The sequence below is a fragment of the Ambystoma mexicanum genome, chromosome 9, assembly GCF_040938575.1.
Source record: "Ambystoma mexicanum isolate Mex_15411 chromosome 9, UKY_AmexF1_1, whole genome shotgun sequence".
Taxonomy (NCBI): domain Eukaryota; kingdom Metazoa; phylum Chordata; class Amphibia; order Caudata; family Ambystomatidae; genus Ambystoma; species Ambystoma mexicanum.
Window position 1 is genome coordinate 83,090,130 of NC_090931.1, and position 27,836 is coordinate 83,117,965.

The window sequence follows — 27,836 nt, forward strand, 5'->3', positions numbered from 1 at the left end:
GGCTGTATGGCACTTAAGTCGGCAAATGTCACCTGTACCCTAGCCAGGTTTACCCATACCCTGTTGGACAGTATTTCGGCGGCGGGTGATCATATTCCGGAAGGCGAGGAAAGGGAAGGCTTCCTGAATATAGTCAGACGGGAAGGAGGCAATGTGGGAATGTCTCCAGTCTGGACTGGATACTGCTGATTGTATCAGCAGATCCATGGCTGCAAGCTCTGTGCTACGCAGATTTGAGTGGTTGAGGAAGTCAGGGTTTGCACCAGACGTGCAAGCTAGACTCCTCAACATGCCCTTTGATGGCTCGAGGCTCTTTTTGCAGAAAGGCTGATGAAAGCCTTGAAAAACTTCAGACCTCGAAAGCGGCAGCTAAATCACTTAGCGCCTCTTTGCGCCAGCCTCTAAAACCCTATTCCGGCTCATCTTCCTGGAGGGGTCGTTCTTTTCGATGATACTCCTCATTTGGTAGAGGAAGAGGACAGGCAAAAGAAACTTCCCTCGTGGAGCACGAGGAAGACGTGCAAAATCAGCCTCAGGAGTGGCATCTGTACCCTCAGCCACTCCTGCAGCCGCCTCCAAATCCCGCTGAGGCCTTGTTACACAAAACACCAGTGGGAGGCAGGATTGCTCAACATCTGAAGGAATGGCGGGGCATTACCTCAGATGCTTGGGCACTGGAAACAGTAGCCCAAGGTTACTGTCTCCCCTTTCTAAAAAGGCCTCAGAATCATCCACCGGGAGCCAACTCTGCCAAAATTCCGTATCCGCTCCTGTTGCAGTAAATTTTAACCCTGCTAGAGAAAGATGCCATAGAACTGGTACCTGTAGCGGAGAGGAACAGTTGTTGGTACTCGCCATATTTTCTCATCCCAAAAAAGGACGGAGGACTGAGACCCATCTTAGACTTGAGAAACTTGAACAAGTTCCTCAGGAAAGGACAAGTTCAAGATGGTGACTCTTTCTCAGATCCTTCAGGCTCTCCAACTCCAAGATTGGTTGGTATCATTGGACCTTCAGGATGCTTACTTTCATGTGCCAATCCATCCAAAGCACAGAAAGTACCTGATGTTCGCGATTGGCAATTCTCATTATCAGTTTCGAGTTCTGCCATTCGGGTTGACCTCCGCCCCAAGGGTTTTCACCAAACTGTTGGCGGTTGTGGCAGCAAGTCTCAGGAGAAGAGGTATTCACATATATCCCTACCTGGACGACTGGTTGATCAGAGCAAGTTCTCCAGAACAAGCTCAGGAACATCTTTCGATCACCTGCCACTTCCTCCACAAATTGGACTTCTCCCTCAATTTCAAGAAGTCCCACATGATACCATCCCAGAAACTCCAGTTTATCGGAGCAGTCTTGGACACTTCATCGGGAAAAGCCTTGCCTCCCGAAGTGAGAGCTCTCCACATCCAGCAGATGGTAACGAAGTTTCAGAATGCCCAACATCTACCGGCCTTCGATTTTCTCAGGTTGCTCGGCCTCTTGGCATCCTGCACTTTCCTAGTACCAAATGCCAGGTTGAGAATGAGATCCCTTCAATGGGCACTCAGAACTCAGTGGTCCCAGTTCTCAGTGAATATTTTGGATCTTTGCAAGTCCCGAGCGCAGTTGTTCAATATCTTCTATGGTGGGCTTGCAACAACAACATTCTCAAGGGAGAGTCTTTTTGGCAACCATGGCCGGAGATAACGGCAGTGACGGACGCCTCATTCACGGGGTGGGGAGCCCACACCAACGATCTGACAATCAGCGGTCGTTGTTCTCCATCGGAGTCCAAACTACACATCAACCTGTTGGAGCTGAGGGCCATCAGACTAGCTCTGAAGGGGTTTTTGCCCTCTGTACAGGGAAAGAATGTCCTGATAATGACGGACAACACAGTGGCCATGTACTACCTCAACAAAAGAGGAGTAGTAGGGTCACTGCCACTGTACAGAGAAGCAATGCAGCTCTGGTTCTGGGCAATACGAGCAGGAATCTCTGTCGGCAATTCACCTAAGCGGAGAGAAGAACACAGCGGCAGACGCTCTGAGCAGGCAGAGCACGGTCTCTTACGAGTGGGAGCTGGCTCAGGAAGTCCTTCTGGAGGTCTTCGCCCTTTGGGGAACCCCTCAAGTGGATCTGTTTGCCACTGCGATCAACCGGAAGTGCGATCAGTGCTGTTCAAGGGAATTTCCTCAAAGAGCAGCTCTGGGAGATGCATTCGTAGTGGAGTGGAAGTTTCCACTGCTGTTTGCGTTTCCCCTAGTCACCGTGATTCCTCAAGTAATCAGGAGGTTGAGAAAGTTCAGGAAAACCATGATCCTAATTGCCCCGGATTGGGCCAGGATGACGTGGTACCCGGACCTTCTAGACATGTCCATCTGCCCTCCAATAGGTCTTCCGCAAAGAGAGGATCTTCTCTCGCAAGAGGAAGGTGGGGTTCTCCATCCAGAGGTCAAGACACTCAACCTTCACGCATGGTTTCTGAGAGTTTGAGATACAAGGATTGGGATCTTCGGATGACGTAATGGAAATCTTGCTTTCGGCCAGAAGACCAGCAACAGTCTTTGTACCGATGTCGCTGGAACAGGTTTAGTAACTGGTGCAATGACCAGGATGTGGACCCTTTTCAGTGTGGCACCCCAATGGTGCTCTTTTCTACTACATCTAGCTAATCTGGGGCTCCAGATAGGAAGAATCAAAGTATACCTTGCTGCGCTGTCCATTTTCAAGTGCTCCTCGGAAGAGGTTTCATATTTCAAAATACTTTTAATAATTCAATTCTTAAAGGGGCTTACTAATGTATACCCTCCAGTATCTTCATGTACCAACTTGGGACTTAAATTTAATATTAAAATTCTTGACTTGCATACCTTTTGAGCCTCTGCACTCATGTCCATTGAGGCTTTTGACTCTAAAAACTGTCCTCCTTGTGGCCCTATCAGCCCGCAGAGTTAGCGAACTTCAGGCTCTCCCAAGCAAACCACCATATACTATTTTTTATGAAGATATGGTAGTCCTTAGTGAAACCTTTGTTCTTGCCAAAAGTAGTCTCGGACTTCCATTTGTCACAAAAAATAGTACTACCAACCTTTTATCCTCCTCCTCATCTGGGCAAAGAAGAGGAGAGATTACACAGATTAGATCCCAACAGGGCTCTTAGTTTTTACATCTCAAGGATGGCTAAATTGAGACAAGATGACCAACTGTGTGTGGGTTATACTGGTCATAAATTAGGCTTATCTGTAACAAAACAGACCATTTCCCGCTGGATCATATTAGCCATAGTTGAATGCTACAGATTAGCGGGAAAAGAACCACCAGATGGGCTTCGTGCCCATTCTACAAGGGGAATGGCTACTTCTGCGGCTCTAAAGAGGGGAGTCCCAGCAGCAGATATTTGTGCAGCTGCAACCTGGAAAAAATACATACTTTTGTTAAACATTATTGTTTGAACATTGCCTCCTCTAACTAGGGTTTATTTGCAAAGGCAGTTGTGCATTCTGTCCACGAAAACTGAAATTTGTACTCCCGCCTCCAAAAATTGATACTGCTATGGGAGCCTATCACAAGATGAATACGTGGGAGGACACAATCCATTCGAAGAACAAGTTACTTACCAACTAATGTTCTTTCGACTGGATGTTCCTCCCACGTATTCCTCATCGACCCTCCCATCCTACCCCACAGTACAGTTTACCTTTCCTACACTTTCCTCTCACGAAGAATGTATCGGTCATGGGACACGCCTGGGTGTTGTATATATGAGAGGGAGATCGAGAGAGAGAGAGAGGGAGGGAGGGAGATCGAGAGAGAGAGGGAGATCGAGAGAGAGAGAGGGAGATCGAGAGATCGAGAGAGAGAGAGGGAGATCGAGAGAGAGAGAGAGGGAGATAGAGAGAGAGGGAGATAGAGAGAGAGAGGGAGATCGAGAGAGAGAGAGGGAGATCGAGAGAGAGAGAGGGAGATCGAGAGAGAGAGAGGGAGATCGAGAGAGAGAGAGGGAGATCGAGAGAGAGAGGGAGATCGAGAGAGAGAGAGGGAGATCGAGAGAGAGAGAGGGAGATCGAGAGAGAGAGAGGGAGATCGAGAGAGAGAGAGGGAGATCGAGAGAGAGAGAGGGAGATCGAGAGAGGGAGATCGAGATCACTGAGGTATTTAATGAAAGAATATCCCACTAGAACAGAACTTTTTTGCTTGAGTTGAATCAGGAAAGGAAGATTTACCAGCTCTGTGGAAATCTTACCTAACATACCCCACCCAGAGCAGGTCCCCCATGAGCCAGGGGGTTGGTGGCTGAGGTTTTGGCCCTGCACACCATGGGCCAATTGGGCTTTTCCCTGGTCAAGAAAGTCTGGTCAAATGAACAAGCAGCTGGACGGCTGGGGAACCAGTCGTCCTTGCGGCCCACTCTGACACTTTCTTCTGTCGGGGGTGGCGGTGTCTTTGTATTCAAAGCCTTCCTCTTCGCCTTCTGTTGCCGGGGCTGCCCACAACTGTTTGCCCAAAAGAGGACAAGGCTCTTGGGTTTTTCGGCAGAAAGTGATACCTCAACGCAGGGCTGAGCCAGACCAACACTGGTACTATCCTCACTGGGGCTAACCAGAAGTTCTGGCGGGAGATTGGGGGAGTTCCTTCAATGCCTCCCTCTGGAGAGTCAGGCCTCCTTCAAGGTGGGTCTAGAGGAGGATTACTTGGCTGTGCAGGATCTAATGGAGTCCTTGGTCTCACACATTGACATAACCGGCAGGGGCCTCTGACTGTTTGTCGAAATGAGGCGGACACATGGATGCACGCTATATTTTCCTTGGATGTGCAGAGGAGGATCCTGGACCTTCCGTTCGAGGGGGCGGATCTGTTCCACTTGTCAACTTGGACGAACTTACAAGAAAGAAGACTTTGAAGGGATTGTGTCCTCCGACATATTCCTCATCTTAGATATCTCCTTCCAGCTCGGCTGGCCTCGGAAAATGTTTTCTCTCTAGAAGGCGCTGCACGTCGACGTCCTCCGAGTCGATGTCCCTCGACAGCCGACGTGTCGACGTCATCCTGCCTATAAAGGCCGCACGCAGCGTCCGTTGCTCAGTTCCGTTTTTCCGCGCTTACTCAGTGCCTCGGAATACCGTTGCTCAGTTCTTAGTCAGATTAATCCTATTTACCTCGAGTCATTCGATCCGTACTCGATGGCTTCCTCGTCGGAACCGACAACTCCTCGATCCGGCTTCAAAAAATGCCGAGATTGTGGGAAAAAGATGTCGTTGACTGACCCTCAGAGTTTGTCTGTGGTGTTTGGGAGCTGAACACCATTGTTCGGAATGCGAGGACTGTATGTCCATGACAGCTAAGGCCCTGAAGGAGCGTAGGGGGAAGCTGGAGAAAGGTAAGACTTTTAAAGCTTCTTCTTCGTCGACGAAGTCAAGACACTCGTCTCCTCGTCACCATTCGCGCTCCAGGTCTCGGAGTGGGTCTCATCACTCCTCGAGATCGAAGCACTCGAAGAGGAGACGTCGAAGATCCCCTTCTCCGTCTTCCTCTTCCTCTGTTTCGCCAAAAAGAATCCCTTGCCCCACGAAACATAGTTCCCGGGCTGAATGGGAGGAATTCCGCAAAAATATGATGAGCGTCTTCGAGAAAACGGCCTCGACCCCCTCGAAGACTGCCGAGAGCGATGCTCTGGTCGAAAGACCCGAAGGTCAAAAACGCCGCGAGTCGCAGTACCCGGCGAAGGTAACCTCTCGAGCGCGTCTCGAACCCTCGAGTAGGACTATGACCTCCAAACCTTCCTCGAAGGTTCCGTCGACGACGCAGTTATCGAAGGGACCTTCGACACACGGGTCTGTCGACTCGACGCCAGCTTCGACACTGGCGTCGACGCCAAGAAAAGTCACGGTTACGACACACCCAGTGACTATCCCCAGGTCCACGACGTCGATGGCGTCGAGATTGTCTAGCAGAATTCCAATTCTGTCGAGGTCATCAAGGCCTCCGCCTTTGTTTTCGACGCCACGCTCGAAGCCTTCGGCGTCGACGACATCGACGTTTTCGAGACCGATAATGACAAGTTCGGCACCCTCTGCCTTGGAAATGGGATTTACTCCTTTTATGAGTTCAGAACAATTGAGAACTATGTCCTCAATTTTGGAAGAGGGTGAATTGTCTGAACAGGAAGACACATTTGAGTTGCAGGGACCTGTAACCCCAATTAGAGAGGAATTTTCCTCTGAAGAACGCAGGTTAAAGGATCTTCATGATTCCTTACATGAGGCAAGTGGGTTAGACACTTCCCCTGAGGTGGAGTTTGCTAGGCCAGACCCGGGGGAGCATGCTGAAACCCCCTATAGAGCCTTAACGGCCGGAATCGGAGTTCATGGGGTGGTCTGCACCTTCACAATCTTTCCAACAAGATGACCTCATGGATATTCTTGACAAAGGCCCACAGGAGGATCCTGTGGTGCCTTTTCATAAAGCTCTTCAGAGGAAGATCATGACAAACTGGGAAACCCCAGATGTAGTACCAGCAGTAAATAAAAAACTGTCTACAAAGTACAGGGTATCTTCTACAGACCCGGAGTTTTTGTCTAAACACCCATCCCCAGAAAGTCTGGTGGTACAGGCAGCATCCTCTACCGATGTCAAGATGGCTTATCCTACCGTCCCACAGGACAGGGACGATAAAAAATATGATGCTATGGCAAAGAAAGTCTTTTCAGCATGTAGCATGGCGTTAAAATGTTAATGCTACTTGCACCCTTGCTAGGTTCAGCCATACACTTTGGGAGTGTGCTTCTACAGCGGCTGACTGCATCCCGGAGGGAGAAGAAAGGGATGCGTTCCTGAATATTATACAGGACGGTAAAGATGCTATGTGCAAATCCCTCCAGACGGGCATTGATTCGGCTGACAGTATCAGCAGAGCAATGGCGGCAAGTACATCAACCGGGAGATTAGCTTGGTTGAGAGTCTGGTTTTGCCCCAGATGTGCAAGCCAGGCTCTTGAACATGCCATTCGATGGCTCTTCTTTGTTTGGGAAAAAGGCGGATGACAGTTTAGAGAAACTGCAAACTTCAAAAGCAGCAGCAAAATCCCTAGGAGCTGCAATCCGTCAGACTCCTTTTCGTCCCACAGGAACCTCTGCGAGAGGCAAGTCCTTTTGCTTCTACTCCGCATTCGGAAGAGGTAGAGGACGACCGGCTCAAACGGGACAAAGAAGAACTACCCGAGGTGGACGGGGTAGATATTCAAAAGCTGCAGCAACAGCAGGTGCTTCTTTACCATCGGCATCAGCTGCCCCAAAACCACTCTGAGGACTTCCCTCACAGGACACCTGTAGGAGGCAGGTTGACTCAACATCTGGCGGTATGGCAGGCTATCACGTCAGATGCTTGGGCATTGGAAACAGTTGCCTAAGGTTACTGCCTGCCTTTCCTACGTATACCTCAGTCATCCACCGGGGATCAGCTCTCAAAGCTCCAGATCCGCTCCTCTTGCAGGAAATTTTGGACCTGCTAGAGAAAGGTGCCATAGAACCGGTACCTGTAGCGGAGAGGAACAAGGGCTGGTACTCCCCTTACTTTCTCATTCCAAAGAAAGACGGAGGACTGAGACCCATCTTGGACTTGCGAGAATTTAACAAATTCCTCAGAAAAGACAAATTCAAGATGGTCACTTTCTCAGATCCTCCAGGCCCTTCAGTTCCAGGACTGGTTGGTATCTCTGGACCTTCAGGACGCTTATTTCCATGTGCCTATCCATCTCAAACACAGGAAATACCTGAGGTTCGCAATTGGCAACTCTCACTATCAATTTCGAGTGCTGCCATTTGGGCTGACCTCCGCCCCGAGGGTCTTCACCAAGTTAATGTCGGTAGTGGCTGCAAGTCTATGGAGGGAAGGGATTCACGTCTACCCCTACCTGGACGATTGGTTGATCAGGGCTGTTTCTCCGGAACAAGCTCAGATCCAGCTAAATCACGTGTGCCACTTCCTTCAGACTGGGCTTCTCCCTCAATTTAAAGAAGTCACAAATGATACCATCGCAGAGACTCCAGTTCATAGGAGCGATCCTGGACACTTCCCTGGGAAAAGCCTCGCCACCAGAGGTGAGGGCTCAAGATATTCTACAGATGGTTACCAAGTTCCAACATGCCCAACGTCTCCCAGCCTTCGACTTTTTGAGGTTGCTAGGCCTCATGGCATCCTGCATTTTCCTAGTGCCGGAGGCTCGCCTGAGAATGAGATCCCTCCAGTGGGCACTGAGGACTCAGTGGTCACAATTCTCAGGGAGAATGACCGATCTTCAGGTTCCCGGCAGGGTGGCTCGAGACCTTCAGTGGTGGGCCTGTCAGGAGAACATTCTGAAAGGAGAACAGTTTTGGCAACCCTGGCCGGAGATAACAGTAGTCACGGATGCCTCACTCACGGGGTGGGGAGCCCACGCCAACGACTTGACCATCAGCGGTCGTTGGTCTCCATCGGAGTCCAGACTACACATCAACCTGTTAGAGCTGCGAGCCATCAGACTTGCGCTGAAGGCGTTCCTGCCAGCTGTACAAGGGAAGAACGTCCTGATAATGACGGACAACACGGTGGCCATGCATTACCTCAACAAAAGAGGCGTAGGATCACTACCCCTGTGCAGAGAGGTGATGCAGCTCTGGTTTTGGGCAATCCAAGAAGGAATCTCTCGATCGGCAGTTCACCTAGCCGGAGAGAAGAACTTGACAGCGGACGCTCTGAGCAGGCAGATCAGTCTCCCACGAGTGGGAGCTAGCTCAGGAAGTCCTTCAAGAGATCTTCGCTCTTTGGGAAACCCCTCAGGTAGATCTGTTCGCCACCAGCCTAAACAGGAAATGCGACCTGTTCTGCTCAAGGGAATTTCCCCCGAGAGGAGCTCTGGGAGACGCGTTCATAGTGGACTGGGAGTTTCCGCTTCTGTACGCGTTCCCACCGGTCCGTCATTCCTCAAATGATCAGGAGGTTGAGAAGATTCCGGCGAACCATGATCCTAATTGCCCCGGATTGGGCCAGGAGAACGTGGTACCCGGACCTTCTAGACTTGTCCATCTGCCCTCCAATTCGACTTCCACTCAGAGAGAACCTACTCTCACAGAAGGGAGGTCAGGTTCTCCATCCAGACATCAAAACCCTCAACCTTCACGCTTGGCTTCTGAAAGGCTGAGGTACAAGGATTGGGACCTCCCTGATGATGATATGGAGGTGTTGCTTTCGGCAAGGAGGCCAGCAACAAAGTCTTTATACTGCTGCCGTTGGAACAGATTTTGCAGCTGGTGTAGAGAACAGAATATCGACCCTTTTTCATGTGGTACACCAATGGTTTTGTCCTTCCTACCATATTTGGCAAATTCAGGCCTTCAAGTTGGCACCATTAAGGGCTATCTCGCAGCGCTATCCATCTTTAAGCGTACTGCGGAAGAACCATCCTATTTCAAATTACCCTTGGTAATACAGTTTCTAAAGGGGTTAAACAATGTTTATCCCCCAAGACCATTCCAAGTTCCCCTATGGGATTTAAACTTAGTACTAACTTTCCTGATGGGTACACCTTTCGAACCTCTCCATTCTTGTTCGTTAAGATTCCTTACCCTTAAAACTGTTTTATTAATAGCACTTACATCTGCTAGAAGGGTGAGCGAATTACAAGCTCTTTCTTGTAAACCCCCTCACACAATATTTCACAAAGACAAAGTTGTCCTGCAAGTGAAGCCTAATTTCCTCCCAAAAGTGGTTTCTGAATTCCATATCACTCAGAAGATTACCCTACCATCTTTCTATCCTCCTCCTCACCCGGGGAAAGAGGAAGAGAGGTTACACAGGCTAGACCCTAGGAGGGCTTTAAGTTTTTACATCAGTAGACTAGCCAGGATAAAACAGGCAGACCAGCTGTTTGTAGGTTAGGCATGTCACAAGCTGGGGTTACCAATAACTAAGCAGACCATTTCCAGATGGATCATTCTAGCCATTCTGGAATGTTATAAACTGGCAGGGAAAGAGCCCCCTCAGAACCTTAGGGCTCATTCGACCAGAGGTATTGCAGCTTCATCGGCCCTCAAAAGAGGCGTGCCGGTTAAAGACATATGTGCGGCCGCTACATGGTCTGTCCATACCTTTACACGTTTTTACAATTTGGATTCCTCCTCCAGTCAAGAGACTAGGTTTGGAAGGGCTGTACTGCATTCTATTCTTCAATAGAAGACAGCGTGAAGTCAGTACTCCCTCCTCCGATAATAGAATACTGCTATGGGAGCCTATCTAAGATGAGGAATACGTCGGAGGACACAATCCCTTCGAAGAACAAGTTACTTCTTACCTTGTAACGTTCTTTCGACGGGATGTTCCTCCGACGTATTCCTCATCGACCCTCCCATCCATCCCCGCAGTTCTACTTCCCTTGTTGTTGCAGCTTACGCTCCTTCAGAGTGATTAGTTTAGTCCAGAAAGTATTATTGTGGGCTACAAAACGGAACTGAGCAACGGACGCTGCGCGCGGCCTTTATATGCATGATGATGTCGACGTCGATACGGCGGCTGTCGAGGGACATCAACTCGGAGGTCGTCGACGCGCAGCGCCCTCTAGAGAGAAAAAATTTTCCGAGGCCAGCAGAGCTGGAAGGAGATATCTAAGATGAGGAATACGTCGGAGGAACATCCCGTCGAAAGAACGTTACAAGGTAAGAAGTAACTTGTTCTTCCACCTAAACAGCGAAGTCCTTGGCAATCCTGACGAAAGCCGGGGCAAAAGTTCTTCCCACAGAGTCCGGGTGGGTCAGATTTTAAGCTCTATCCTTCAGGGGCTTGATGGGGGTTTTGAGACCTCAACGCAGCAGCCAGACAGATCACCCAGCGACTATAGGAGGAAGCAGCAGAGGACCTTGCAGAGCTTTTTCACTCCCCCCTCAATCACCCCAGCCCCCACCTCCACTCCCGCCCCCTCCTCCACTCCCGCCTCAATCGACAAAAAGCAATGGTCCAGGAACACTGTTCTCCTGTGGTGGTCCTGCTGGCTCTTTGTGAGCAGCTGGAAGTGTTTTCTTCAAGAGTCCTTGGCTTCTGTCTATTGTCCCCACGGGCATCAGTCTTCTCCCCTCCCCGCCCTCCGCTTCCTCTCCTTAACTATTGCAGATCGGATTGCCTGCTCTTTTACTGGAGATCCAACTTCTATTGGAAATGCAGGCAGTCAAACCGGTTTCTGTCAGACGGGGGCTCCAGGTTTTAGTTCAGTATTTCTGCAGTACCCAAGAACAACCAGGCATGGCCTGTGGGTTGTCCTGGACCTTTCATTCCTCAAGCTGTCTTTACCTCATGAACTCTTCAAAATGATCGCTCCTGCACTCATAGCGGAGTCGCTGTGCGTAGGGCACCGGATGTGTTCCTTAGACCTAAAAGATGCAAACTTATGCGTCCCCTTCCTCCAACCGCACCAGAAATTCCTGCCGTTCATGATTTTCGCACCATGATTATGTTGCACCACTTCCAAAGCGGAGCGCTGCCGTTCCTCCTCCACTCAGCCCCTCATGTGTTCACAAAGCTGATCAACGCAGTGGTAGGCCTCCTTCATTTGGAAGGCCACCACTTATACCCTTATCTGGACAACTGATTGGTGATGCCCAGCTTGCCCAAAGGGGTAGTTTACTACTGCTAGCAGATGTACTTCACCAATTGGGGTTTTCCCTCAACAAGCAGAAATCGCAGTTGAACCCTTCCCAGGACCTGGTGTTCACTGGAGTAAGATGGGACACAGCCGTTCAGAGGGTGTTCCCCACGGCTGACAGGCTTCTGTCTCTTTAGAGGGCGATTTGTCAATTCCTGGCCAACTTGACCACCTTGGAATGGTGGTTCCAGCACCAGCTGGGACTTATCGCTTCCTGTGTGCTCACGGTGCGTCGTTCCCAAATCCAGATGTTAAGTTATGTATGTACTTGTTACCCGCCAAAAGCCCACAAGCATCCGGGCGCGGAAAGGCCACCACAAAAACATAGGACAGAGACCTGCTAACGGGCAACTAGTTGAAAACCTAGTTAAATGAACAAACGACTTCCGCTTCTTTCCGAAGGTAAGTACGTGCGTTTCCTCCCTGAATTCCAGTGGGAGGTTGTTCCAAAAATGTGCTGCTAACACCGGGAAAGCGCATTCATTTCCCCTAGCACGTTTTATAATCGGACAGGCCAACAGCATTGTGCCTTTAGATCGGGTGATTCTGCCCGATTGCCTAACAAACTTTTTTTTTAGGTACAAAGGGGCTTGGCTGAACAAATATCCCTGAGTGGTAAGACTGAATTCTAGCTTCCATCGGGAGCCAGTGAAGCTCGCTTCTATGTTCTGGAATGGTGTCTCTCCTGGGTATTTTTTTTTACAATTCTTACTGCATAATTTTGCAATCCCTCCAATCTTTTCACACAGCATTTTCCAAACTGTTCAGGAACTGCCCGGGATGTGGATTACAGAACGTCTTCAAGGACGTCCTCTACTGCCTTCACGACGACAAATCGCACTTGGAGAAGGACTGTGCGTTCTGTAAGAACATGGCCGTCTGGACAATGAAGGATCGTTGTACTCGACTCACCAACTGGCTGGAGGGGAAGAGCCCAGTAGCAGGTGAGAAGAAGAAATCTGAGCAGTCTTCGAACTCCTTTGAGGACACTCTGACGGAGGTCCAACAAAAAGCTAAGCACTGCGAGTCAGCGGGCACCGGGAGCACCTTTTGGTTTGGGCTCCTTGGCTGCCAGGCAGGGCGCGATGTCACCAACACCATCATCCACGAGCCAACGGTCTGGCTCGGTGAAGAGGAAGTCGGAGAACCCGGGTAAGCTTCGGGAGAAGCCTGGTCGATCCCAACAGAGAAAGTTGAGGGGGGGGTGAGACCGTGACCCTCCCCCTAAGGTGAAGGCCTCAGACCCGCCCAATGTCGTGAAGGCCCTGATTCACCTGGCGAAGGCCTCGATTGAAGGAGTCGTGGCGGCCCTGGCGAAGTCTATCCCAGTGGAGACTACCTCCGGGCCTAGAGTTCCCCTGCCACCCAGGAGGGAAATATCTTTCCAGCCTATCGAAGACCCCCGTGAAACCCTGGGATGAGAAAGAGGGGGGGCATGGTAGCCCTAACTGACACGGATACCACCTCCGAGGATTAGCTGGCTGGTGTCAAAAAGATCCTGGACAAGAAGTTCAAGGAGGCCAGAGCCTATGGGAGGGATCCCATCGAGGCAGACTTGGAGAGCAATGGTGGGGCTGACGAGGAACCGCGGACTGCTGAGGAAGCGGAGGAACCGCGCCCCAGCCTTCGCTCCCGCACCTGCTGCCACAAGACCATTCAGGAGCAATCTTGATGGCTTTGCAGACCCTGTGTACCAAGGTAAGGACGAGGTTACCCTTACCACCAGTGGAAGATCCAGCTGCACCTGGACCGTCGGGATGCCCACTGAATAAATGGAGGCGAATCAGTCCACCTCCCTTCCAGCCTTCACCCTCATCCCCCTCCTCCGAGGGACGAGACAGCGACGACAGGGACGGATGACGACGGTGGTGACGGGACAGATCTCCCATCAGCCCCTGCCCGGGCTTCGCCTCCTGATCAAATTGGCTCCTTTACGCCATGATCGCCAGGGCATCAGAGCTTTTCCAGCTATGCCCCGAAGAGCAGAAGGAAGGGTTCCTCTACCAACGACAGGAGGCCGACCGCCCTCTCGGTCCCCCTAATGGACAACATCTGGGAAGAGGGACGGTACGCGAAGAAGTACCAGGTCCTGGACTCTACTCCAATGTGCCTCAGGGCACAGCCGTCCCTGGATTTGGTGGTCTCCGCGGCGGCCAAGAAGAAATTGGCAGGGGCGATGGCATCAACTTCCACTTCCCCGGCGGATGCAGAGGGGAAAACGCTGGATGCCATGGAACGACGGGTCATCTCGTCGGTAGCGACGACCATCAAGGCGGCCAAAGCCCTCACGATCGTGGCGCGCTACGACAGGGAGCTGTGGTTCAAGATCGCTCCCATCCTGGACTTCCTCTTAGATGACAAGACGGTGGAAGCCCTTGAAATCCTGCAGGTGAGTTGGCATCGGACCATGCCATCACAGTGGCCACAGACATAGCAGACACTGGCTTTCGCCAGATGGGCAACGGAGTTTGCCTTTGCGGTTGGCTCAGGGCCACTGATTTCCATCATGACGTGCAGACCAGGGTACTGGTTGCCCTTCTACAGGAAAAACCTGTTCGGCAAGGCAGTGGACGAGTCATTGCAGGCCATCAAGGCGGACTCCAAGACGGCCTGGGCCCTGGGTTCTCTCCAACAGCAGCTGTCCTTTCAGACCTCCGGAGGCAAGTCTCAGGGTGCCTCCAAAGGATTCGGCGGCAGTGCCTCGTACTGCCAGGCAGCCCGCTCCTAGTTGCAGGAAGCCTACAGAGGCCGCAATAGTACAGGAGGATACCGTTGTCGTCCCCAAGGAGGCCAAGGTGGCAAGGCCTCGGCGAAACAAGACAACCGGCCGTGACGTTGGGCTCCCACCCGAGCACCCCGGTGGGAGGCCGGCTGGCGAAATCCGTCAGCATGTGGAAGTCCATCTTCACCGACCGTTGGGTGCTGGACCCCCTGGCCAATTGGCACTCCCTGGAGTTCCAAAGAAAGCAGGTGTGCAACTGTGCAGGCAGGGACCTGGGCACGAAATCGGAGCGTAGCCGCCTGACCAGTGCAGTATTCGACAAGAAGTCAGCAGGGGAGAGGAAGGGAGAAGTAGAAGCAAAGAGGAGGGTCTTGACGTGCTTCCGTAACCCGAGATGGTTCTCGAGTTTCAGATAGGCAGGGAGGCTGTTCCAGAGGGAGGCCCCAGCTGAAGAAAGCCATCTACCACCAACTCCTTGCTTGTAGAAGCGACTGACCCTAAGGGAGTTGAGGTGGAGGAGCTAGAGCTCGAGTAGGAAGGTATTTGCAAAGAGAATTGGAGGTATTGAGGACCCAGGCACCAGAAGGCCTTGTGGATAATGCAGAGGGTGTTGTACTTCATCCTTGCAGCCACTGGGAGCCAATGAAGAGATGTCGGTACTATAGATATGCGATCCCTGGGCTTGAGGCCAAGGACAAGTCTCGCAGTCCTGTCCTGGATGAGTTACAGAGGGCAGAGAGTAGAAACAGGCAGATTTAGAAAGGCTGTTGCAGTAGTCCAGCCTAGAGACAACCAGAACTGTGAGCTGCACAAACTATTGCTCACAGAAGCAATAGGAAAAGTTCCTCCTTCAGAGGAAGGGCAGCGTTTCTACTCTAAGATCTTGCCGATAGCAAAAAACAAGGGCAATATTGAATCTCTCCCCCTTTAATTTTTTCTTGTCCTAAGAAAAGTTCAAGATGATTACGCCCGCACTTATCTGATCATCCCTTCAGCCGCGTGACTGGCTGCTAATCTGTGCACCTGTCGGTTGCTTATTTGCACAACCCCTAATTGACCTCACTGACATTTGTGGTTCTCCAAAGACCATGATCATTAGCAGTACAAATCTTTCAGGCACTGTTTGAGACCGCCACCCAACCCGGTCCCCCCTCCTCCCCAAGGATCTTCACCATGCCTATGGCATTAGTGGCAGCGTTTCTGTGTCTGAGGAATACACCTATATTTTTACTTGAATGACTGGCTAGTGTGAACATCAAACCAAGAAGGAACTGCAGATGAGGAGCGGCTTGATCTGGGGACTATCAGTCAACAAAGAAATACACCCTCCTGCCAATGCAGTCTCTCTCCTATTGAGACTCGACATCAAGCAATGTCTTCCCAAGAGAGACAAATGAGCTATTTTGGAGGCAGTATCTCTTTTTCTGTCTCATTTTCAGACAACCGCATAGTGCTCCAAATGTCCTCTAGGCTTGATGACTGTACCTTTGGCCAGACTCTGGATGTGCCATACTCTGTTGCATCTTGCAGCAAGTTGGAGATTCAGGTCTCTGACTATCTAACCAAGGTAGTCCTTCTGTGGTGTGGCAAACCAAGAACCTCTGGATAGGCATGCCCTTCCAGTATCCGACTCACCAGTTAACAACCAAGGCAGATTTTTCCCTCTCTGGGTAGGAAGCAGCCTTGTAATCTCCAACGCTTTGCACACAAACCTCCTGGAAATTAAGCCGTTCTAGCCTTGCAGACTCTCAGCCTTGCAGGTGTAGCTGGTGATAACTCCCTCCACTGTCCTCATTCTGGCAGTGCCATTGAGCAACACAATGTTGCTGGCTGCTTATCTGGTTGGAACATGCATAGTTCAAGCAGATGAGCTATGAAGGAAGGTCCTTTGCCAACCACCAATGGGGAAATGAACAACCAAATCCTGTAGAAGATTTTCACCTCCAAGGGTCCTGTTCTGGTGGGAAAGTTCACGATGGACCTGAACAGCAAATGTCAGTACAACTTGTGGAAGGGAAAAGATCCCTGGCAGTCACATTATCGTTCTTGTGGAACAATCTGTTTGCATACATGTTTGTCACTTGCCCTCTATTCCTGAGAGTCTTGCAGGTTCAGAGCCTTAAATCACTGAAAAGTTATCTCGATAGCTCTACATTGGCTGCGGAGGCACTGATTCACTGACCTACTACTTATGACAAGTGGACCACCTCTCTGTACCTGCTTCACCAGCAGTGGAGCAAGGTAATACATCCTTGACGGACGTATACCTATTTTCATGGAAGACTGTCTTTCTGGTAGCAGTTACCTCAGTTTGTTGCATTGCCAGAATACAGGCCTTAACTCCCCTGCCACAAGGACAAAATAGTCTTACTGACTTGCATCTCTTTTACCAAAAGTTGTCTTGGAATTGCACATAATGGAGTTCCTTTTCTTATGGTTATTTTTCCCAGATACTGAGACAAAAACTGATCAAAGTTCTCGATTTTCTCTTGAAGAGTCTCCCAACACTTTGGACAGGCCATTTATCACCTTTGACGGGGCTCAGCCTGATGGCTAGAGCTACCATAGCGAAGTCTGATTTCATCCTTCTCGAATACAGGGCAAGACCCTTCATTAAAGCCTGCTTTTTCTTTTAACGAGCAAAGAGTACAGTAGTAGCCTTCCAACGTTGCATGTCCTGTGATGCAAAGCAGAGAAATGGGCCTTTACTTTAGTTTTCTGCAAACACTATGCACTGGACTAGTGTATCAGCCCTGCAGCTAAATTTTGACAAGCAGTCCTAAGGAATATTTTTGCAACTGTGCAATTCAATCCTCCCTGGGCTGGGTGAGAGTAGTGCTTTCTGCTATCCCAAAAGTATGTATGAAAGAGGATGGCATGTAGGAGTAAGGAAAAGATGCTCAACGTAGTAACTTCTGCACACCTAGACCAATGGCCTTTTCTCCAGCCCCCTACAGTAGTTAGGTCCTCCCGGTCCTCAGTAGTTCGTGGACTGAAGGGAAGGACCGCGAGGTGGGGCATAGCTCGCTGCGCTGCGTATATGTGGCCCACTAGCCCTTAAATGCTTAAAGGTGAAACACGCTAGGGCTTGCTATGGCTCTGGTCCTCCGTGGGAACTCTTAAGTATGGAAGAAAGGGGACATTGGGCTAGGAGTAAAGTACTCTATTTTGAGAGTAACCTTTCACTTTCTAGTGATTAAATCTGTTTACAATCATGTGGGCCCCCTCCCCCCAGACTACCTGTTGTGGGACACTGCACATCATTTGGCATCAGTAGACTCTAAACACTAAGCTCCAGTTTTCGCATCATGCACTAATGAATGCATATAGACTGGAATAAAATCAGTCTGATGGCATAGACTCTGAGGGGTATTGAGGATATCTGCACATGTATTATGGGGGATAGGAAAACCCTTTCTACACTTGACAACTATTACTTTGGAATGAAACAGTGTTTATTACTCTGCAGCAACAAGTACATGGTGGAATAAGCCTAGCATGCAATTTTAAACCGATACAAGCACCATAAAGACTTGCTGGATAAAGGAACATTAGGCAAATGTAGTATGCAGGGAAGTAGAACCCCAGTAGCATAAAGGGATGCAGGTGTCCTGGCGGAGGGCAGGAGAGAAGTCCAGGTTCATTTTAAATTCTGCACTTGCAGCCTTTTTCATTTGAACAGTTTTGCATCCTACCGTGTTGCACAGGCAAGGTTCCTAGTAAGGGAAGACAGGAGAGATGCACAGTACCCGATTCCTCATTAAGGTGGTAATTCATGAACATAAACCTTTTTCGAATATTAAACCACAGCAAAGTAAATAACTCTGTGCAATGAAAATCTAGCTGCAAGATATTAATCCTTGTACTTGAATGCCCAGCCACTTTAAGTGCTATAGTAAATAGTTTAATAATGGTCTTCTTATTTACAGGAAGCTGCGCAGTGACTGCCAAATGCTCTTGTTTTCGGCAACATTTGAGGACTCTGTTTGGCAGTTCGCTGAAAGGATAATCCCAGACCCCAACATCATCAGACTGCGTAAAGAAGAGCTGACCCTGCAGAACATTAGACAGTTTTACGACCCTTGTGCTCACAAAGAGCAAAAATACAAGGCCTTGTGCAACCTGTACGGAAGCATCACCATTGCGCAGGCCATAATATTCTGCCAGGTAAAGTAGCAACTCTCTGAATGCTCAGTCACTGCAGTACTCTGTTACCTGGCACCTTCATTCCTACTGGTTGACACATGAGAGTGAAGGATGCTTTCACCGTTGTGGCAGTCTTCTCCTATGTCCAACCATTGGGAACTGCATCTCATCTCACCTTAAGGAATAAGCTGCTTTTTAATAGTTCTTCCAGTCAGAGCTAGAATGCTTGATCTTCTGGTTTTGTCTGATCTCTTCTATGCCTACCCATTTTCAGCTTATTGTTCAGTGACAAAAGTTTTTGTTGTTGGTATCCGCCTCTTCTCCATCAATGGATTGTACATAGTTTCACATGCTTGTTATTTCTGGCTGTCAGGCTGGGACTCCCCAGTACCTACCTAACAATATATTATAGCAATGCATTGCATACATATAGAACTAGTAAATTGTTTAGCTTTGCCTATCCACATTGTTGGCCCTTTCTGGCATAGCCATTGGGGTGGACAGACTTTTGCCCCACCCATAGCAGCAATTGTCCGATTTCTATCCCGCATGTTATGTGATGGGGGAATCCTCCTGTGCTGTCCGACCTTTCAAACTTTCTCTTCATCTTTTTTCTATTTCTTTACCATTTTGACAGATTTTTACTCTGGGCTGCCTTCAGTCACCTATCTTTTTTTTTCCAAAATCTGTTAGGAATGATGATGTTTGAAAATCAAATAAATCGGTCTTCTAGGATTGTGGAAGGTGTGGAAGAAAAAAACGTTATTCTTAGGGCTCCACACCAGGACTTCATCTACCGTCTTCACCCACCTAATACCGAAGACGACAATCTTTGCAAGGGCCTCACTCTGAGCCCTTTTCGGCCGCCATAGGAAACTGTTAATCTTGGAAGAGAGCAAAATAATTTCCTCAGGTGAGAAGTAGGAGTCTGGCATGCAAGAGTGAGGCAGGGGCTGTACTAACAGAGTACCATCGAAGCACATTCCTCTGAACAGGAGAGCTAATCTGTGGAAAGAACTCCTTTTCCTCCAAGGCAAAGATCTCTAAGGAGGAAGATTCTTATGAGAATCAGGATGCATCTAAGCAGGAAAAGCACCCGAAAACTAGGTGTTAACAAGTCATCTCTGATCCGGTTCGGTTTCCATCGACAGTGCCATGTGTGAGCATTAGCTAGCTCCAAGATGGATGATTCAGCAAAGTTGTTCACAAACAAACGGGACAACCACCTAAAAAGCATTTTATGAGCATCTATTACAGTTTTGTCCAATATCACAACTTGCAAACCCGACTAAACTGTTGGAAGCATTTACAACCATCTACCTAGAATCTTTTGTGGAAGAGCAGGGGCAGGTGTATGGCACTCGCGTTACAACTGAAATGGTAGTTGTTACCTCAATTGGTAGTTGTGACCTCAATTGAAATGCCAGAGTAGTGGGTCGGGCCGCTCTATTGGCACATTTTTAAACACTGTTGATCAAGCCCTTTCAATGCACGTCTTTTTTTTGTAAGCGCGCAAATCGTGGTCCTACCTTCACGAGTCGTCAAGGAAAGCCCTAATATGCAGTGTGTCTTGGATCATCTATAATTACATTGTTAAATCGTTCAGCCCATCAGCACATCTGATTTGACCCTTTGGCACCTCTTATGTTTGTGGGTGGTACCAAACTGATCTTTTGATTAAACCATTCGGCTAAGGTACAAGTAGCTTGTTTCAAAAACTGTTTAGGACAAATGTACTCCTAGATGATTTCCATTTGGCTGAAATTTAATGGTCAAACTGAAATATTCATGTGTATTAAGCCATTGTAGACTTGCAGCATAACCACCTCCTCTTTATAGCATTTAGTCATGGATATTTGGTATGAGACCTACTGGCCCTCTAGACTAGGCCTTTGCCCTGCACGCACATTGTTCGTTAGGAACCTAGGAGTATGGCTGGACCCTTGTTTGGATGTGGACTCTAAAAGGAAGGCGATCTCTAGTGCATGGCTTCATGGATTACTATTCTTGTCCTTGGCTCTTGGCTGGATTTGTGCATGCTGGTTCTCCAGCATGGGGTCTGGCATGGATTCACATGCTCATGAATATTCCCCGTCGTCAGGCTGGGAATCCTCGGTAAAGAAAAAACCAGTATCAGTTTCGTTTCTGATCTGTCTTTCGTAGTAATAACCAATCACTGGTCTCTGCGTCATACTGACCACAGCCAATGACTGCCCTCTACCTAAGCACCGCCTCTGGCAGCCATCTTCAGATTTTTACCGCACGTTCATGTGTTGGGATCCTCGTGCTATTGCTCTCGAGCGTTAGTGCTATTTTTCGCGCTTTTTTCACAAGAACTTCGATTCTTTCGGTCAAAAGAGCCTCAAGCTCCACCGATCCTACATCCGATCAACGGGGACCCGTGTCGGATTCGTCTGCGCCCCTCAAGGGTGAAGATTCGTCGAGCTACACTTCGGAGGACTCCAGAAGCTTCTCAGGCCCGGTCTCGGAGATGGCCCAGGAGAAGGGAAGCTCGACGCCCGGAAAGCTGTTCAGGGTCTGCCCTGGATGCCAGCTGCAGAACGTCTTTAAGGAGGACGAACACTCTTTCTGCCTTTACTGCCTTCATGAGGACAAGACGCACGTGGAGAAGGACTGTGCGTTTTGCGGCAACATGTCGGAACGGACCATGAAGGACCGCCATCAACGTCTCGCCAACTGGCTAGAGGGTAAGAGCCCGTCTGGCGAGAAGAAGAAGAAATCCGAGCGGTCTTCTAAGACCTTTGAGGGCGCCCCGGCGACGGGGGCCCAACATAAGGCCAAGCACCGCGAGTCCGCTGGCACCGGGAGCGCCGAACGGTCGGGCTCTACGGGCGCCAGGCAGGGCGCACCCTCCCCGGCACCATCAACCACGAGCCAACGCTCTGGGTCGGGTAAGAGGAAGGCCGAGCACCCGGCGAAGCTCCTGGAGAGGCCCCGGTCGAGCTCTAAGGCAGAGGAGGAGCGTGGCAGTGCCCCCTCCCTCAAGGATAAGGCGGTGAGCGCACCTAAGGTGGTGAAGGCCTTGATCCATCCGACCAAGCCCTCTATCGAAACGGTCGCGGCGGCCCTGGCCCAGCCTGTGGAGGCTGCACCAGTGGTGGCGACCTCAGGGCCCAGAATCTCCCTGCCTCCTCGGAGGGAGTCTTCTTTTGTGCCCATCGATAGGACCCCCGTGAAACCCTCCGTGGGGAAGAAGGGGGGGCAGGGCGTCGTCGTAGATTCGGCCTCAACCTCAGAAGAGGAGCTGATCGAGGTCTTAAGCCACGGCCTAGGCGTGGAAGAAGGCCAGCCCGTCGGAATGGACCCCGACGCAGGTGACGACGACATCGTCGAGGATACCGACGGGGCCCCTGCTCGCCCGTCGGATTCCCCTCTGCCAGCGCCGCAAGACAACTCGGCGGCCATTTTGTTGGCCATACAGTCCTTATGCTCCGAGATAAGGACGAGGCTACCGTTACCGACGGAGGAACCTCTCCCGTCGGGGGATCCAGAACCGGGACCTTCTGGTGTTCCCCCTACCAAGAAAAGAAGGATCCATCCACCACCTCCTTTTCAACCGTCGCGCCCCGTCCAGCCCTCCTCCCCGTCCACCCGAGGGGATGATACGGGGACTGACACGGCAGCGACGGGTACGGACGACGAGGCATACGACGAGGATATTCCGTCGTCGCTTCCCACCAGGGCTTCTCCGCCCGACGAGATCGGATCTTTCCACTCCATGATCTCCAGGGCTTCCGAGCTTTTCCAACTCTGCCCTGAGGAGAAGAAAAAGGAAGGCTTCCTTTATCAGCGGCGCGAGGCCAAGAGGAAGACGGTCCTCGCAGTGCCTCTGTTGGACGACATTTGGGATGAGGGCCTTTCCCTCCTCAAGAACCCTTCCACGACGCCAGCTAGAAGAGACCGGTACGAGAAAAAGTACCGGGTCCCGGACACGGCCCCCCTATGCCTCCGGGCGCAGCCTACCCCGGATTCCGTCGTCTCCGCGGCAGCCAGGAAGAAAGCGGGGGGGGTGCGGCCTCCACATCGACTTCCCCGCCGGACGGCGAGGGAAAGAAATTGGATGCTATGGGACGTAGAGTCATCTCGTCGGCAGCGACGACGATTAAAGCGGCCAACGCCTTGGCTATCGTGGCTCGCTACGACAGGGAGCTGTGGTACAAGATAGCTCCCCTGCTGGATTTTCTGCCGGACGACAAGAGGGCGGAGGCCCTGGAGATCCTGCAGGAAGGTGAGGTGGCCTCGGACCACGCCATCACCGTGGCGACGGACATCGCCGACACTGGGTTCCGCCAGCTGGGCAACGGCGTTTGCCTTCGACGTCGTGGATGGCTCAAAGCTACGGACTTTCGGCAGGACGTCCAGACCAGAGTCCTGGACATGCCCTTCGACGGGAACAACCTGTTTGGGAAGACAGTGGACGATTCCCTTCAGGCCATCAAGGCGGATACTGAGACGGCCCGGGCCCTTGGAGTTCTGCAGCAACGACGGACGCCCTTTCGGAGCGGCGGAGGCAAGGGCGCCTCCAAAGGTTCCGGCGGCGGTTTCGCTTCCTACCGTCAAGCGGCCCGCTCGTCGTCGCAAGAGGCCTACAGAGGACGAGGCAAGTCTAGCGGACCCCGCCGTCGTCGCCAAGGAGGTCAAGGTGGCAAGGCCGCCTCCAAGCAGGATTGAACCGGCCGTGGGGTCGGGCCCCCACCGAAGCACCCCGGTGGGAGGCCGGCTGGCAGGCTTCGTCAGCGTGTGGGAGTCCATCTCCACCGACCGTTGGGTGCTGGACGCCCTGGCCCGGGGCCACGCGCTCGAGTTTCAAAGAAGGTGCCCGCGCGTCCCCCCCCGTGGCCAGGAAAGAACTTCACGTCCCTCAACTTCTCCTGGAGGTAAAGGCGATGCTCAGAAAGGGCGCCATCGAACTCGTCCCAAAGAGGCTTCGGGGCTCCGGAGTCTACTCGAGATACTTCCTCGTGAAGAAGACGGGAGGATGGCGCCCCATCCTAGACCTGCGACGTCTGAACAAGTTCATCAAGGCGCAGAAGTTCCGGATGGTCACCCTCCAGCACGTCCTGGGTCAGCTGGAGGAAGGAGACTTCCTATCGTCGTTGGATTTGGAGGATGCCTACTTCCACATTCCCATCCTAAAGGGGCACCGAAAATTCCTCAGGTTCGTGGTCCAGGGGCGTCATTACCAGTTCAAAGCCCTTCCCTTCGGACTACGGTCGGCACCCAGGGTATTCACCAAGTACCTCGCACCGGTGGCGGCGCAGCTGCGCCGCGAGGGGATTCACGTCTACCCCTACCTGGACGACTGGCTCATCCGCGCCAAGACGAGGGAGCTCGCCGTGGTCCACACGGCAAGGACCGTCCAACTCCTCACGGACCTGGGATTCTCCGTGAACTACGCCAAATCCCACCTGGTGCCCGCGCAAGTCGCACTGTTTCTGGGAGCGAGGCTCGACACAGTGTCCCTTCTGGCCTCCCCGTCGGAGGAGAGGACCAGGACCATCTTGGGCAAGGTGCAACGGATGTTGGTGGCCGACGCGGCCAAAGTGAGGTCCATCAAGTCCCTCCTCGGGATGATGTCTTCCTGCATCTACCTCATTCCCATGTGCAGGCTCCGGATGCGCCCGTTGCAAGAATTCCTGGATTAGCGCTGGATCCAGACGACGGGCATCTTCGAGGAAAGGATCAAGCTCGACGAGAGTTTCCGACGAGCGATACGGTGGTGGGGCACCCGCGCGCATCTGACGGCGGGCATGGACTTCCAGACCCCAGCCCACCAGGAGACTGTGACCACGGATGCCTCCCTGGAAGGGTGGGGAGCGCACACCGAAAATCTGCACGCAAGGGGACTCTGGCTCCCGACGGAGAAGTCCCTGCATATCAACGTCCTGGAGCTCCGTGCAGTGTTTTGGGCCCTCAGGTCCTTCCTTCCGTCCCTCAAGGGCAAGGTGGTGAGGATCTTCACCGACAACACCACCACCATGTTTTACATCAGGAAACAGGGCGGAACCAGGCCCCCAGCGCTGTCCAAGGAGGCGCAGGACCTGTGGCATTGGGCCGTCGCCCAAGGGATTTTTCTGGTGCCGTTTCATCTGGCAGGGATAAAAAACACCATCGCCGACTCACTCAGCAGGGAGCTGCGCTCGTGCCACGAGTGGGAACTACGGCAGGATCTGGTGGATCGCCTCTTCCGACGGTGGGGCACACCCCAGATCGACCTGTTTGCGACGGCGACGAACACCAAGTGCCGGAGGTTCGCCAGCAGGTTTCCCCAGACGAGGAGCATGGGCGATGCTTTCTCGTTCCCCTGGGAGGGCCTGTTCCTCTACGCGTTCCCTCCCTTGCCTCTGCTAATCCGGCTCGTCAACCAGCTCAAGAGGTCACGGTGCAGGATGATCCTCGTCGCACCTGCGTGGCCGAGGCAGATATGGTTCCCGGACTTGCTGGACTTGTCAGCGTCCCCGCCGATCAAGCTGCCGGCGGACGCGGATCTACTCTCCAGGGAAGGAGGCGCCATCCTCCACCACGACACGAAGTCGCTGAACTTGCAGGCCTGGCTCCTGCAGCGCTAGAGTTTGGAGGATACGACATACCGGCCGATTGCAGAGAGGTTCTTGCAAAGGCCAGGGCGTCCTCGACTCTTAAATGCTACGGACACAAATGGAAGAGGTTCTCTGTCTGGTGCCACGCACAGAAGATTAACCCTCTACGGATTACGGCTCCCCAAGTACTGCCGTACCTGCTGACGCTGGCCAAAGCTGGTCTGGCACACGCGTCCATCAAGATTCATCTTGCTGCGATCTCCCGATACACCAGAACCACGGGGCGGACGTCCTTGTGGTCTCATCGTCTGGTGAAAGAGTTCATGAAGGGACTGTTCAGATCGTTCCCGCCGGTGAAGGCTCCGGCCCCGGCGTGGGAGCTCAACGTGGTGCTGACCAAGCTCATGGGACCTCCGTTCGAGCCTCTGCACTCGGCCCCGTTGAAGTTTATATCGTGGAAAACAGCTTTTCTTGTGGCCATCACCTCCGCACGACGAGTGGGAGAGATCCAGGCCCTTTCCTGCAAGGCCCCGTACTTGACTTTCCACGACACGAGGGTAGTGCTCAGGACGCACCCCTCCTTCATGCCCAAGGTACCGTCGGACTTCCATCTCAACGAACCCTTGGTGTTGCCTGTGTTCTTCCCGTCGCCTTCGTCGCCGGCTGAGAGGACTTTGCACTCGCTGGATGTGGCTAGAGCGCTGAAGTTCTACGTGGACCGCACGAAGTGTTTTCGTAAGACGTCACAACTCTTTGTGAACTTTGGACCTGTCAATCAGGGGAAGGCTCTCTCGAAGGCTTCCATTTCCAGATGGCTCTCCGGCTGTATCATGTACTGTCATCGGTTGGCAAACCGACCGCTGCCTGGCCGTCCGAGAGCCCATTCCACCAGAGCGATCGCAGCTACCACGGCGTTCCTTTCTGGTGTGCCCCTGCTGGACATATGCAGGGCTGCTACGTGGAGGTCACGCACACCTTCACGAAATTCTACTGCGTCGACCGGGATTCCAGGGAGGAGTCCAGGGTCGGCCAAGCAGTGCTGCGCAACCTGTTCGCCTGAGGTGAGCCTGGTGAGGAGGTAAGATGCTTAATGTTGAGTTTGATGTAATGCTTAATGTTGAGCCTTTGCCACCTCCCGTGGTTGTGCATGTGTGTACTGCTATGTATTCTTTATTCATGAGCATGTGAATCCATGCCAGACCCCATGCTGGAGAAGGAACAAGTTACTTACCTGTAACTGTTGTTCTCCAGCATGGGTCTGGCATGGATTCACATGCGAACCCTCCCGCCTACCCCTCTGCGGCTCTTCACTTGGTCATACTGCCACTTTACGTGCTTCCAAATCTGAAGATGGCTGCCAGAGGCGGTGCTTAGGTAGAGGGCAGTCATTGGCTGTGGTCAGTATGACGCAGAGACCAGTGATTGGTTATTACTACGAAAGACAGATCAGAAACGAAACTGATACTGGTTTTTTCTTTACCGAGGATTCCCAGCCTGACGACGGGGAATATTCATGAGCATGTGAATCCATGCCAGACCCATGCTGGAGAACAACAGTTACAGGTAAGTAACTTGTTCCTTATTTGGGTTTTCTTGAGGGCTGTTAGGGAGAATTCTCATAAATGGCTCATTTACCTTACCTAATGAGTCCCTCAGCAGCTTTGCTGGATTTCTAGGATTTATTTTTTTTCACCTGGTAAGAGTGAGCCTTTTTCCCACTTTTACATGGGTTTTGCTGTGTTTCCACTTTTTGTGTGGTCTTGAGCACTGCTCACCTACTCCATGGCCTCATATTTTACATGTGTGTTACACAGCACCCTCAGTGCAGTGACACAGGGTTGTCTTTTAGACTTCCCACTGACTCCATTTTCTGGGGCTGACTGCTGTCCCCCTTAAAAGGTAAAGTTGCCATTAACTTTACTTTAAACCACAGACCCAATACACCCTATCTTACATGGAGTATTGGAAAGGGTTAACTCTTATCCCTTTTTGTCTGTCTTGGAGCCTTGTTTCACTCCCTTTACATTAAGACTTAGGGTAGTTACCACTGCCACCAGCTAACTTTTCTACCGCGATTATCTTATATAGACGTGGTGTTTTAGGCTATTATATTAGCCTCAAACATAAACCTGCTTGACCAAATACATTTTATTTTGGCTCTGGCTGGGCTTATTCGCCATTTCTTTTGGTTAAAGTATTTCTCGTGTTTTTCTCTGCGTGCCAAACCGGAGATGATTCCTTTGTTCACTGCCTTTTCGCAGGCTTCTGCACAGAAGCCCTCCTTAAGGTGCCTGAAAGTCTAGTTAGGCAGGATGTGAGGGAGGGGTCTTCGGACACCTGCCATGGGTTCCCTTGGTAACCCAAGTCTCACTACTGTTTGATTGGCTAAGGGGACTGTACTTGCTAGGACAGCCACCCTGTTGTGTGATTGACAGCCAGGCTGTATGAATGGGGGAAAACTGCATAAAAAACCGGTCTCTGGACTGGAAAGGCAGAGTGCCACTGGAACGAAAGAACCAACGAGGAACTGGAAGAGGACGACCCCTACAACGACTGAACCGCTCGGTGAAGCCCTGCTGCAGGTCCGAATCTTCAGAATTCGATGACAGAGAAGATCCTCCAGGAAACTTCTTCCCTTGAGCTGGTGGGACCAAGCAGTTCGCCCAAACTGTAAGCCAGGACCCCTCCTCTGGTCAAATTCTCTGTACAGAGCTACAGTGGGCCGGATAGCCAGGAAGGTCGGACCCTGCTTGGGTTT

General features: G+C 51.4%; 1 protein-coding gene across 4 annotated transcripts in view; it reads left to right on the forward strand.

Moving 5' to 3' along the window:
• The window catches only part of DDX25 (DEAD-box helicase 25), a 1,022,381-nt gene that overhangs the window by 669,019 nt on the left and 325,526 nt on the right, over positions 1-27,836 (forward strand). For all 4 annotated transcript variants that reach the window (XM_069617288.1, XM_069617290.1, XM_069617287.1 and 1 more), the window contains one exon: positions 18,302-18,539. In XM_069617288.1, the coding sequence (XP_069473389.1) occupies positions 18,302-18,539 (238 nt within the window). The remainder of the gene's footprint in view (positions 1-18,301; positions 18,540-27,836) is intronic.